The sequence below is a fragment of the Halichoeres trimaculatus genome, unplaced genomic scaffold, assembly GCF_033239565.1.
Source record: "Halichoeres trimaculatus isolate MK-OKI-2021-1 unplaced genomic scaffold, fHalTri1.1 fHalTri1_scaffold_22, whole genome shotgun sequence".
NCBI classification, from domain to species: Eukaryota; Metazoa; Chordata; class Actinopteri; order Labriformes; family Labridae; genus Halichoeres; species Halichoeres trimaculatus.
Genome location: NW_027437200.1, coordinates 3,287,631 through 3,300,838, shown reverse-complemented (window position 1 = coordinate 3,300,838; position 13,208 = coordinate 3,287,631). Strand labels below are relative to the sequence as shown.

Sequence of the window (13,208 nt, the reverse complement as noted above, 5' to 3'; positions counted from 1 at the left end):
AAAAATGTAAAATGTAGCCATCAAAATTAAGATATTAGTGAAGTACAGCAGTGAGTCATCTGCATTTTGTACAATAAACAACCATCTGCTCTTCAATCACTATGTTATAAAATCAATGCAAAATGTGACCAGAACACATGAGGAATCTGAGGTGTCTAAATCTGAATTCAAAGCCCCTTTGAGCCTTTCTGAATTACAGAAATACTTTCAGTTTGTAATTTTTATACAAACTCTTGACACATAAAGACACAGGAGAAAAAAACACACACACAATTTGCCTGAAATATGGGGGGGGGGGGGGGGGGGGGAATCATATCAAGCTTGTTTAATGGGAACACATTTAGAGGGATCATGTTTATATTCAGAACATTATTAATGTGTGTGTGTTTTTCACATGTATTTGGTTAATGGTGAGACCAGCGTCCTGTTGAACCTGGAGGAGTAAAGAGACGTTAAAACACAACTTCAAACACTTTTACCATCAAACCGTTCAAGTCTAACCTGGAGGACCTAGGGTTCCCAGAATTCCAGAGTAAAGTGGAGCCAGCACGACAGCACAGGGCAAAAAAAAAAAGAATTCAGACAGAGGAAAGCATCAGCACAGAGATATTCTACTCAGACAGGGGGGCGCTACCCTCTGGAGGATAACGCTTCAATGCACCCTACTTCCTGTTTGAAAGCTGTGACGTCTTTGGCTGTTTTCCAAGCTGCCTATTACACCATAACTGCCTATTATTTGAGCCGGAATTCAGTTTGTAGGTAGTATGCAAAACTTGCAAAATCTGCCGTACGCCAAAAATTCCCGGATGTCCTACTGATCCAGGAAAATTTCTTAGTATGCAACGTACTAGTCTACCTGGCATTCTGTGTCCCACAATGCACCGCGCTAATGCTGTTTGTCTGTGTGGGTGGCAGGTTTTGGTGAATTACTGCGATCTAGTGGAATTAGTTGGCTTCATAACTACAATACTACAACACTAGTGTGAGACAGTTTGTGAGATAGAAGTAAAATGTTGAGAATGAAAACCAAATAAATCTTGTTGATTCCAGTTATAAAAGAGGCGTTTACTTATACAAATTCATTGAAACCCATATAAACCACTAGTTCACTTTTTTAAACCATATGTGGGTTATTTGGAAGTGGCTTTTCCATCAGCTGTTAAAATAAAAACCCCTTCCAGGTTTGTTTTTAAGTAAATAATATAACTTTTGGAGAAAGATTAGAAACAAAATATGATGATTCTGCTGTGATATGATTAACAAAATAACTAAAATGCCAAGATCTACCCAAAGTTTGTGTTGTACATTTATAATAAAGGCAAAATAAATAGTAAAAAATAAATAAAAGCTGTAGCTCCATTTTCCAAAACTGAAAACCAGAGTAGTATTCCACGAAACAGACCCAACAGAACAGTCATACTAAATACTGCATGCAAAAGTAGGAGGCAGTATGCAGTACCTACTACATACTTCATTCACATGTAGTATGTAGGAGGCAGATTGGAAAACAGCCTTAGAGTTTAAACAGCAGAATGAAATACATGACTAACAAGCTAGCAAAGGTCTTTAAACGTGTACACCGCCCCCTAGAGGTCAAATGGTAGAAAACTGCAGGTTTCAATCTCAAATGTCAGTAAAGGAAAGAGAATCTCTGGAAAAAAAGAGGAAACTCTAAATTAGCGATTAATATTTGGCAAAACTTTGAGTATATTAATACTTTTTCCGATTCTTCTCTTTTCAGTGGTTCTTATTTTAGATACAAAAGCAAATATGTTCTGGACTCGACCAATATTAGCCAGGGCTAGCACTGGAACATGCACAAGTCCAAATAATCAGCCTTGTTTAGACTGTAGGATTGACAGGGTTTCAAAAACACCATGTTTGTAATAAATAATGCAATACTTAATTTTGCAGTGAGAATTTGATATTCATACCTCACTTTTGGGTGTTTTTTGTGTACATTTAGCTTGAAAATGCTATGTGTAAGAAAATGCTGGCATGGCATAGATGTTAATGCTTACTTTTTGACCACCAGGGGGGCAGACACACAATTGTTTACAGGAAGTTTAGCTGAAACAAGTCTTCAAATATCTTTTGCTAACATATGTTTTAGTGAGAGTTACTAAAGAACAGTGATTTAACTGGGTGTGTTAGCTACGTTGTGTGTTTTTGTGAGTACAATCCTAAACTTGTGACACAGTTGGTTGTGAGATTTATATTTTATAGTAACAAAGACGTGCTAACTGTGCAAAAGTCACAGGTGCGTTTCTGGATTCATTACAGATTTGTGCTTACTTGTTAAAGGTGTGTTATTTACCCAACAGTGTGCAGAGAGGGTGACAGAACACAGCAGTTAGAGAGACTCAGAGTCAGAAATAAGACATGAAGTGATTTCCCGACAGAGCTCAGGTGATTTGTTTCTTCTAGATCACAGAGTGTGGTGAAACCCAGTCAGGGGTTCAGGGAAGAGCGTGCAGGAAAAGTCTGGACTCCGGTTGATCTGACCTGTGGGGCCTGCAGCAGCCAGAGGCACGTTCCATCACGTGAGGAGGCGAGACCACACCAAAGTGGGCGGGGCCACGCCACAGGAAACAAGGGGGGGAAATGTCAAAACTGTTTTTCTCAACCTGTCACCAAAAAAGAGCCTGACACAGTGCTGGTGTGTCACTGGTGACTTTAAGTCTCTCTATAAAAACCACATCATCAGACTTCAACAGTCAAACCAACACAGTTGGATAATACTCATTGTTAGTTGTCTACATTTTCCAGCACTGTTTTCAGCTCTTTTGTGATGAAAGGTGAGCTTATGTTGGGATGAACAGTCCATGCACATGGCTGATTGGTGGAACGAATATACAGAATACAAAACTGCAGAGCCAGACCCAAACCCTTAGCAATTCAAACATGAGGTCACAATCATCATTTCACTTCAATGGGCAGGAATCCATCTTTGAATTTCTACAAGTCTACAAGAGAAGGGTTCATGGTCAAAACTTTCCTCGACTTCATTTTTATGACATGCAGTTTGAGTTGCTCTGAGTTTGATTCAGGCCCTGTTTGTTTCACACCGACATTTCTTCACTGGACACACACCAGTAAACACATCCACAGTAGCTCAGCTGCTGTGGAGAGATTCACAGATCACAACGTCCCAAACCGTGGGATTAAAAAGGGGAAGGGTGTGTGGAGATGTGGGGATGAATGAATCACAGGATATAAAAACACAAACTGGGGGATGAATGGGACAAAGTGCTGTAAACACATGCTGCTCTTTTTGGTGACTGGAAGGTTCCTGGTGACAAAGCTTTGGCAGAGGAGTGTGATCAGCATCCACTGTTCGTCTTATTTGTGCTCTGTGCTCTGGACAAAGACTGGACAGGTGGTGCTTGCTCAGTGATGTGGCTTTTTCCATGCAAATCACTGGACATGGTGATGAAAGCATTCGTCCTCAAGAGAGGAGAGTCTGCCATTCGCTGCCTGGTTTTCTGACCTCAACATCGGCCTTTCCCCTGTACTGGACACTTCAGCTTGCATCAGTGATGTCTGTGGGGCTTGGTTAAACTTTAAGCCGCTTTTCCCCCAAACACTGGACACTTTCTTTAAGTTGCTCTTTAAATTGGGCAGTCAAAAGATCTGGTGAAGAGTGATTGTCCAACCACATCCTAAAATCACATCACATCCCACAGTTTATCACAGGTCTTTGCTGATGCTCTCCCTGCTTTGAGTTTTCATTTACGCACATAAAAGAGAGGGGATGTGTGCTCTCCCAACGTCAGGCTTTGCCATTCCAGGTACGTATATGGAAGGGCAGGAAGCTCCTTACCAAATAAACTTAGAAAACTCTACCTGAGCCCTGGTCTGTCAGAGTCCATCAGAAAACCAGGCAGCAATTCTGGCAGCATGAGGAGTGACAAAATGCAAACCAAAGTACTTTACCTGCTCTTCCAGGTGGTCCAGGTTGTCCTTGGAGCCCTTTGGGGCCCTGCAGAGCCAGTCCAACAGGCCCTGGTGGGCCGATGTTGCCAGGAGCACCAGGGGCACCAGGGAAACCAGCTTCTCCTTTGGTGCCGGGGAAACCAGGACTGCCAGATGGGCCAGGGAGACCAGGGTCACCCTTTGCACCTGAACACAAAGAGACGTAAAGATGAGGTTGTCTTAGCGCAAACTCAAACGACTGATTTCGTGACCTGTTCCATGAAGGGGTGGGGTACTTACCAGGCAATCCTGGAAGACCAGAGGGGCCAGGGCCTCCATAACCAGGGAGTCCTGCAGAGTGACAGACCAGAGGTGAGTCAAACAAATCTATTTGTCACAGAGTCAGGCACTCTGGTTGGGATGTACCTGGTTCTCCTTTGATTCCAGCTGGTCCAGGGATACCATCACGACCTGCCTGACCCTTGTCACCTGGAAGTCCTGGTCCTCCCGGTCGTCCGGGCTCTCCTGGTCTGCCAGGGGCTCCTGGGAGGCCTGGGCCACCAGGTCCACCATCAAGACCCTTGGGACCAGGGATACCAGGTGAACCTGAATAGAAGGATTGTTGTAACATTAATATCTTCAGGATACCTGAAAGAGGTGTGTGAACCTTCTCAAACAAAACCTACCTTGGAATCCTGGGAGACCAGGGTCTCCTTTGGGACCTGGACCTCCTGGTAAACCTGGGCCACCAGGTCCTCCTGGATTCCCCTTAAGCCCTGGACTTCCTGGGAATCCTGGCTGTCCAGGCTCACCCTATAAACCCAGAGAAGCATTGAGTGAGACCCCTTATTCACGCTGAGAGGGTTTATGGTGTTGGATGGTTGCGTCCTGTACCTTCTGTCCAACTGGTCCAGGTGGTCCAACTCCAGCAGAACCTGGTTCACCTTTAGCTCCTGGGAAACCAGGCCCTCCTGGCTGTCCTGGACCTCCAGGCCTACCCGGTTGACCTGGTAGACCCTTCTGCCCTGATGGTCCTGTGTTAAGAGTAAATCAGTCTTTATGATCTGGTTTAGTTTTGGCCCTTTAGGTCCAGCAAACTGAGCTGTTATCAAAGCTTACCTGGGAATCCCATTTCTCCCATGCTGCCTTTAGGACCTGGACCTCCAGGACCTCCTGGGCCTCCTGGGATACCAGGATCTCCTTTGGGACCTTTAGCACAACAGACACAGTTCATTGTATATATCTGCACAGTTAAGTATGTAATAATGTTTGTTGAAGTAAATCAATACCTGGTGGTCCAGGGAGTCCTGGGCGTCCATCTGATCCTGGCAGTCCAGGGTCACCAGACAGACCAGGGATACCCTTTTGACCTGGAAGACCTGGGGAACCTGTAAAACACAGAATCCAAACATTGGTGAGGAGGACTTTGGGAAATGTTCCATGTTGGGTGCAGTAAAAGGGGTTCAGGTGTACCTGGGAATCCAGGATCTCCTTTAGCTCCCTTTGTGACTGATGGTGGCTGGCTGGTTCCTGGGGGTCCCTGGAGACCTGGCTCCCCTCTTTCTCCCTTACCACCAGGACCACCAGGGGAGCCATCTCTGCCTGGGAATCCGGGTTCACCTGGAGGACAGAGATTTGTCTGTTACGCGGTAAGATCCAGTTCCTTTGAGTCAGGGCTTTCATTCTTTCAAAAACTGTTTCCTAAAGTAGATGTACGACACATATACCTCCCCTTAGATAAGATGAGTGTATCGGACATCATGACTCAATGTGGGAGATCAAAAGGATGTTTCTGTGTTTCTGTGAATACCTTTAGCTCCAGGACCGCCTGGGCCTCCTGGGCCTCCTGGTCCTCCAGATGGTCCTGGAGGTCCCATTGGACCCATGTCTCCTTTCTGACCTGCAGCCAGCAGGACATTTAAGATACAACACGTAAACAAACTATCAAAATACTCAATATGAATGTCTTAAATACAGACACAGCATTCTGATGACAGGATCAATCACATATTAAATATTGACTCTGATTGTAGCAAACGGCTTTTGGACAGTTAGTCTGCTTGACATCCCAACAGATCTCCAGTTATTCATCCTGATACTTGGCTAGCTAGCAGAGAAAAATAAAAGCTGTTTTTTTCTGAGTTTGGAAAATGTTCATGCATTCACAAGTAGCAAGTGAAGAGAGTGTTATAAGTTACCTGGCAGTCCAGGTACGCCGTCCCTCCCAGGTCCACCCGGAGGTCCTGGGGTACCAGCTGGTCCGGGTGAACCTGGAAAACCAGGACTCCCTCTGTCTCCTGGCAGACCTGGGATGTCTAATCCTGGGGGGCCGGGGTCTCCCTTTGCTCCATTTCCTCCAGGGAATCCTGCAACAATGATGTGGAAGCTTTACTCTCCAGATAAAGGAATGAGGTTAAAGTCCTGCTGAGGAAAGTTTTGCATCTCAGTAAATTTGTGAAGGCAGTCCAGGTCTTACCCCCTTTCAATAAACGTAGAACAGTAGTAGATTTTAATTAAGAACAGTAAGACACATCATCTGTGCAGGTATTTGTGTGTTTGTGGTGAACAAAGCAATTAAGTCAAAGAGAGAATAAATCCATCCAACCAGCACCAGCATTTGGTCACAATACCTTTCTCGCCTTGGAGTCAGAGCGTCGTAGGTAAGGAAGGGGCGTGTTTCAAAACGCAGAGGGCGGAGTGTTGCATAAAACGGGAGATGAGATGAGGAGAACAGATTATAATGCATTAAATGCATTAAACCATATAAATGGAGCTTCTTTCAAACACTCTGAATCTGCACTGAATCTCTGAACTCAAACAGGACAAAGAGGATGTCCTTCAGAGACTAATGCATACTCAGAGTGTTTGAAATGTTGGAAACAGGTTAGTGTGTGGGTCTGTGGACATTCCCAGGATAAGAAGAGCGAGGTCAAAGTGATGAGAGGAAGTGCTCTGGTTCAGTTAGTTCACGGTTGGAGCATTGGAAGGGACAAGTCTTGCATGATGTTAAATGGGTGAGGAGTGACGTGAAGGTGGAGGGTGGTGATTCAGCCGAGGAAGGGTGGTTTCAAGGTCAAGAGCTGGTGCTTGGTGAAAGCAGACACAGTGTGAAGTTTTCAGGAAGAGATGGAGGTCTTTCAGTAGCCGCTATTCAGATAAATGCTTTCAGTCCTTGCACAGACCAGAATCACCAACCAAAGGAAACTGTCTTCATCATTCAACCCAGAATCAAACCCCTAACACTCAGTCTGGTGCTCAGGTGCTTTTGGAGCGCTCATGTGGAACGTGCATAGTGTAAAGGTTGAACCCTTGTACCAAAACAACATCCAAACATATCAGAAGATCAAAACAACTACAACAAGGGAATCATACAAAGTCCTGGGCGACTCCCATGAAGAAAATGATTATTTTAAAAACTCTAAAACTGCAAAAAACAAGAAGTGGATACAAACAGGAGACAGTTCTCTAAGCTCTTCACTGATCAGGATGACATCAATAAGCTCTATTTGTTTTTTTCTTTAAGAGAGATAAGCAGGATAATACATCTGCATGTGTCTCACCTGGTGGTCCCATAAGGCCAGGTGGTCCAGGTGGCCCTGGTGGACCCAGTGAACCAACAGTTGGGGATCCAGGTGGGCCACGAGCTCCAGGAATACCAGGTACACCAGGCTCACCTAAGCAGGGACAAGAGGGAAACTCAGTTCAGAGTGCTTGTAGCTTCTTTAGTGTTCATCAGTATTTCCTCCTCTTACAAAGTTTGACTTCAGATCCCCTGACTCTTCTCCCATCCCCTTATACAGAACTGAACAATACCTTTAGCTCCCGGAGCGCCATCAAATCCAGATCGTCCAGGTGAACCAGGGCCGCCAGGGAAACCAGGATCTCCCTTTGGTCCAGGAAAACCTTTACCTCCAGGTACTCCAGGTAAGCCTGCAGGGCCAGGGAGGCCAAAGCCAGGTTCGCCCTGACAAACAGAGACAGTTCCAATTTGGTGTCTGAGTATAAACTGCACCAGTATACCAGAGTGAGGGTCTCAGAGGGAAAAGGGTTTAGAACCGTCCCCCCTGAACTATGAACTATAAGTTTAACATAGTCCACAAGGTTCGTGTGCAGCTCATTTTAAATCCTGCTACCCCCCCAGTACTGCAGCTGGGCTTGGCTTACACTGTGGTGGATTGTTGTTACCCTATGAAGCTACCCACCTTGGGTCCAGGAATTCCAGGCTGGCCAGGGAGTCCATCTACACCTGGTCTGCCAGGTCCTGCAGGAGATCCTGGCTGGCCGGGGATACCAGGGAATCCTGTAGGAGAGAGCAAGACTTAGCACTGTGGAGGGGAGAGTTGTGCCAAAATGCAGAGAAGGTTGTAAGGAAGAGACATTTGTAAATAAAAACATATAATGGAAGCAAAAGTCTGTGTTTATCTCAACCTTTAGCTCCTGGAGGTCCTGGAAGTCCAATTCCTGGGAGTCCAGGTTCACCTTTTGCTCCTGGTATTCCAGGGAAACCATTCTGTCCAGGCCCACCTGGGATACCTGATGACAGAAAAGCCCAGTTAGCAAACAGGCACAGTCTTGACCTCCGCACCTGAAAAAAAGCCTTCGTCCTCTACAGAAATGACTGTGTACCTGGTGCACCCGGCAGTCCTGGCTCTCCATCCAGTCCTCTTGGTCCTGGTAAGCCCTTCTCAGCCACTGACAGACCTGGTTCACCTTTGGAACCTGTGAGGTAAGGGTCAGTAAATCTTAATGTGTGTGTGAAATAGACTTCAAAGAACAGTCTGGACCAGAGATTGATCCAGATCCTTTTAACTGAGGGATCATGTCAGGTTGGAAGTTTCATCCTGTTTTCAGAGACATCATGAAATCTGAACCCAGCACAGGGGGAAGTGGATCAGTATTGAATAAACCAAGAATTCTTACCAGGTGCACCAGGACCTCCAGGTCTTCCTGGGACTCCTGGGATACCTTTCTCTCCTGAGGGTCCCTGAGGGCCAAATCCAGGTGCTCCAGGAACCCCCCTGTCCCCTGGAATACCTGGGGAGCCTGGCTCACCAGGGAGCCCTCGCTCTCCTTTCACCAGCAAGGAACCCTGTCCGAAAGATCTGAGTTCAGAAAAGGACCTTGGATGGATGGATCAGTCTAAACTCAGTGGAGACCTCTTACAGGGAGTCCTTTGGGTCCGGGAGCTCCAGGCACTCCATCACGACCAGGTCGACCATCAAGACCAGGAAGACCAGGAGGTCCAGGGAAGCCAGTGTCACCCTTCTCCCCTCTCACTCCACTGACTGTGACAGCATCACCTGGGTCTCCCTTCTCCCCTGGGAATCCTGGAGCGCCTTGTGGACCAGGGCCACCCTGGAGGGGAAGGGGCAGATTAAGCAGTTAATAGAGAATCTTTCAAAGCACCATCACTGAGGTCTCTTTTAGGGAAACTGTTGCTGCAACTGGAGAGAAAAAAGGACTCACAGGAGGTCCAACACTTCCTGGAGTTCCTGGAAATCCTCTGTCACCTTTGGCACCAGGACCACCAGGAGCTCCTGATGGAGGTGAAGGAAGGGATTACAAACAAAGCAAATGTTTCGTACATTTTTCGGTCATATTCCTTAATATAAGCAACTACAATCAAAACGGGTTCACACAGGGCTTTACCTGGGAATCCTGGCTGTCCTGGAGGTCCTTGGGGTCCTTGAATGCCAGTGCCACCACCAAAGCAGTTTACACAGGTGTCACCTTTCTCACCTGAGACAAGAAGAGATCATTTATGTCACCACTTTCCTCTTTTCAGCCAACAAACCTGAAAAACTGACAAACATTCTAATATGAGCTACGAGCTAACAGGTCTGACTCAGCCTGTCTCACCTTTCTGTCCCGTCTCTCCTGGATAACCTCTCTCCCCCTGCAGACCAGGACGGCCTGGCTCTCCAGCAACACAGTTTTGTCCTGCTGTAGAGTATCCAGGAGGTCCTGGGGGACCTGGTTGACCCTGAGAACCAGGAGCTCCTGAACGGCCTGGAGGGCCAGGCAGAGACAGACCTGGAGGGCCAACATCTCCCTTCTGACCTCTTTCTCCAGGGAAGCCTGGAGCTCCAGGCTGACCACCTACACCACTACCTGGGATTCCTGGAGGTCCTGGAGGTCCTGTCTGACCTGGGAGACAGGGAAAACTTTGAATGAATAAGGGTTTTGTGTCTCACCTAACATGTGATTCTCTGTGCTAGCATTAGCATGTTTATGTTTTGATGGCTTGTTTACCTGATGGACCCCTTTCTCCTTTGATTCCAGGGGATCCAGGGAATCCGGGCTCACCTTTAGGACCAACCCGGCCTCCTGTTTGCCCACCAATCACCTGAGGACAGCATGAATGATGGAGTTAATCTAAATAAATATTACAAAGGAAGTATATGTCTCCACCTAGTGGTCTGGAGGACAGTTCCTTCAGTGCATCGTTAGACACCACCAGAGATTCTCACAGTGCGTTTACAATTTACGTTTAGCTTAGCAGAGATTAAAGGTCACACTTAGTGATGAGAGATCGCTGAATACACACCACTCCTGGAGGTCCTGGGTATCCAGGTTCACCTTTCAGTCCCTTTAAAACACAGAGACCAGGGTTAGAGATGAAAACAGTCCAAGACTTCACTGAAGCTGTTACCTTATGATAACAAAGAAAACCTACTCTCTCTCCGTCCCTGCCAGGAGGACCTGGAAGTCCAGGCTCTCCTTTGATTCCCTGATGGTTAGAGGAGAAAGTGAGACCTGTTATTGACAGACTTAACACACTAGGACCAGGATGGATCTTCAGTTAGTAATGTCTTTTGGCGAACTTACAGGGAAACCTGGAGTACCTGGGTCACCATCTTTGCCTGGTTTGCCCTGCAGGGAAACAGGGAACAAGACCAGGGTTCAGTTTTACAGTCCAGAGAGGAATGTAACAGAGCATGGTCTCGTGACTTTATCAAAGTTTAGATGTTCGGATTGAGGACACTTTAGTCCATCTCCAGGTCTTCAGATAGCAGTTCAGTTTGGGTTTTTGGCCCCAGTGCTGTTCAAACAACAGAATATTTCTGATAGACTTTCCCAAAACGCCTAGATGTCACTGTCAAAGCTGACTCATCTTTGTTTTGGAAGCAGTGCTTGGTTTTTCGTAAGAACTTTTGGAGGCTTTCATATCTTGGTACAACTTGTTCACTGAGCCATGCTCAGAGCTCCCAGAGCTCCTGGAGGTTCTTAGATGCTTCAGTAAGGAATTTTAAGACCAAGACCTTCAGAGCTAAAACTCTTCTGTTCGTTGAGTTTTGATTGAGGTAAGATTTTAGTGGTAAAGGTGAACTTACTCGTTTTCCTGCTTCTCCTGGTTCTCCCTTGTCTCCTTTCTGACCACCTGAGGGACCCTGCAGTGACACAAAACATAGATCAGGAACACAGTCGGGGTTATAGTTAAATAAAGATGTTGAAGCTGAGTGTGGACACTCACAGGGGGTCCAGGGTAGCCGGGATCACCTGGAGGTCCTGGGAAACCTGGCTCCCCCTGTAGGACAAACATGTGAAAGTCTTTATTGATGGAGCCTACAGTTTGCTGTCTTATTGAGTGGAGCTATCAGTCGTTCTTCACAGATCAAAAACCCTCCACATGGCCTTGACTTTGGTGGAGATAAAGAAGAAAACAAAGAAACAAAGACGTGTGTAGAGACAGACAATGGTCTGTGGATGCTCTGAACTGCAGGAGTTTTCTGCTGCCATCATGTGGCTGGAGCAAAGGTTGCAAAATCCAGCTTTGAGTAGAGCTCAGTGTGTCGGGGTTTGACCCTGGGGGCTGTGTTTGAAGTTTTACCTTCTCTCCTCTCTGGATTTCTGTCTCAGGTGGTCTCTTCTGCTCTCCCACCTGTCCGGGTGGACCAGGAGGTCCTGGCAGACCTGGATCACCCTGAATTCACACACAGAGACAAAGCAGAGAGGATAAGAGGTCAGGGTTACCTGGTGTCACTGTGGAACTTAGTTGCCGAAAGATGATTGGATACAGAGGATGGGGCTCTGGAACCAGTGTGTGGGACTTGGTGTTCAGCCTGTCAGAGGGAGTCAGACTGCAAAAGAGCCATTGCTCATGTTGTTCTTTTTATGGAGGTCACCAAACTACTTCGGCAAAACACAGAGTCTGGATCCTGGTTTCCTACATCCCAGCTGCCCATCAAACTGTGTGATGAGGGGTGAGTACCTTCTCTCCTTTGGGTCCCTGGAAGTTCAGTCCCATGTTTCCCTGTTTAAAGCAGAAGACAGCGTCAAAATAAAACACTTTGAAACTCAGACCACTTTAAACTCTTTATAAACTCTTTGTCAGCCTTTAAACTTACCTTTGGTCCGGGGAGACCAGGAGGACCTGGACGACCCTGAAAAAAAAAAGAAAAAAAGGAGTGTTTGAGCAAAGTTGGTCTCTGAAGCTTGGACAGTGATGGAGGTTTTCACAGCAGCTCCTTACATCGTAGCCTCTGGGTCCAGGAGGGCCAACTGGTCCTTGTAAACCTGGAGGTCCAGGAGTGCCCTGGAACAGAAACACAAGAGGGTTTGTTCTCACATTCAGAGAAACATCAGACGACTGATGTTTGCACTTTTATTTCAAGGAGGAATCCTCTCAGCGCATGCTAACTGAGAGGTTTCAGATTTTAAAGGAGTCTTATTTGAAAGGCTCCAGGTGTTAAAAAAGAGCTTTTAAAGGTTAAAGAAGAAGGCTCACAGGTCCTCCAGGTAGTCCTGGATATCCAACCGATCCCTTCTCTCCAAAACGGTTTGTTGAGATCACATCACCGGGGTCACCCTGCACGCAAAGACCACAGAAGAAGAAGACAGAGTCAGACACCAAAATAACAACAGCATGTGAAGCAGAAAGGACTTCCAGCAGATTTCTAAACTTATAAACAGCACCACCTTGTGGTGAAGACAAAAAGTGCTAAAGGCCAGCTTTATTTCAGGGTCTGCTCTCCATGCACAGATTCTACTTAGCACAATCACACGCTCACTTAACAGACCTAAAAAATGTCCATTTGAAAAATGTGCTCCTATCTTTAAACTCTACTAAGTATAAATTTTTAAGCACAAATCAGACACAAACCTTTGGTCCTGGCAGACCAGGTGGACCCTGGGAGGAAGAAGAAGAAGAAGAGTGTTTTAACAAGAGTATTCACTGATATTTCATTTTGAAAAGACTTCTCCTTTGTTGGTGTAAACTCACAGGTATTCCTTGCTGTCCAGGGATTCCTCCACTGCCTGGGTAACCTCTCTCACCCTGCAGAAGAAGAGGG

The 13,208-nt window shown here is 46.3% G+C and overlaps 1 protein-coding gene across 1 annotated transcript in view; it reads right to left on the bottom strand.

Moving 5' to 3' along the window:
* Positions 1–13,208, bottom strand: part of col4a5 (collagen, type IV, alpha 5 (Alport syndrome)) — a 44,328-nt gene that overhangs the window by 4,193 nt on the left and 26,927 nt on the right. The window contains exons 7-39 of the mRNA XM_074662011.1: positions 13,139–13,192; positions 13,019–13,045; positions 12,644–12,724; positions 12,389–12,451; positions 12,264–12,299; positions 12,128–12,169; positions 11,747–11,839; positions 11,390–11,443; positions 11,250–11,306; positions 10,744–10,788; positions 10,592–10,645; positions 10,463–10,504; positions 10,168–10,261; positions 9,775–10,062; positions 9,565–9,654; positions 9,382–9,452; positions 9,079–9,270; positions 8,836–9,004; positions 8,542–8,634; positions 8,344–8,448; positions 8,118–8,215; positions 7,729–7,879; positions 7,476–7,589; positions 6,114–6,281; positions 5,726–5,815; positions 5,389–5,535; positions 5,205–5,303; positions 5,035–5,124; positions 4,810–4,949; positions 4,602–4,728; positions 4,342–4,521; positions 4,216–4,266; positions 3,937–4,122 (exon numbers count right to left, since the gene is read on the bottom strand). Of these exons, the coding sequence (XP_074518112.1) occupies positions 3,937–4,122; positions 4,216–4,266; positions 4,342–4,521; positions 4,602–4,728; positions 4,810–4,949; positions 5,035–5,124; positions 5,205–5,303; positions 5,389–5,535; positions 5,726–5,815; positions 6,114–6,281; positions 7,476–7,589; positions 7,729–7,879; positions 8,118–8,215; positions 8,344–8,448; positions 8,542–8,634; positions 8,836–9,004; positions 9,079–9,270; positions 9,382–9,452; positions 9,565–9,654; positions 9,775–10,062; positions 10,168–10,261; positions 10,463–10,504; positions 10,592–10,645; positions 10,744–10,788; positions 11,250–11,306; positions 11,390–11,443; positions 11,747–11,839; positions 12,128–12,169; positions 12,264–12,299; positions 12,389–12,451; positions 12,644–12,724; positions 13,019–13,045; positions 13,139–13,192 (3,391 nt within the window). The remainder of the gene's footprint in view (positions 1–3,936; positions 4,123–4,215; positions 4,267–4,341; positions 4,522–4,601; positions 4,729–4,809; positions 4,950–5,034; positions 5,125–5,204; positions 5,304–5,388; positions 5,536–5,725; positions 5,816–6,113; positions 6,282–7,475; positions 7,590–7,728; positions 7,880–8,117; positions 8,216–8,343; positions 8,449–8,541; positions 8,635–8,835; positions 9,005–9,078; positions 9,271–9,381; positions 9,453–9,564; positions 9,655–9,774; positions 10,063–10,167; positions 10,262–10,462; positions 10,505–10,591; positions 10,646–10,743; positions 10,789–11,249; positions 11,307–11,389; positions 11,444–11,746; positions 11,840–12,127; positions 12,170–12,263; positions 12,300–12,388; positions 12,452–12,643; positions 12,725–13,018; positions 13,046–13,138; positions 13,193–13,208) is intronic.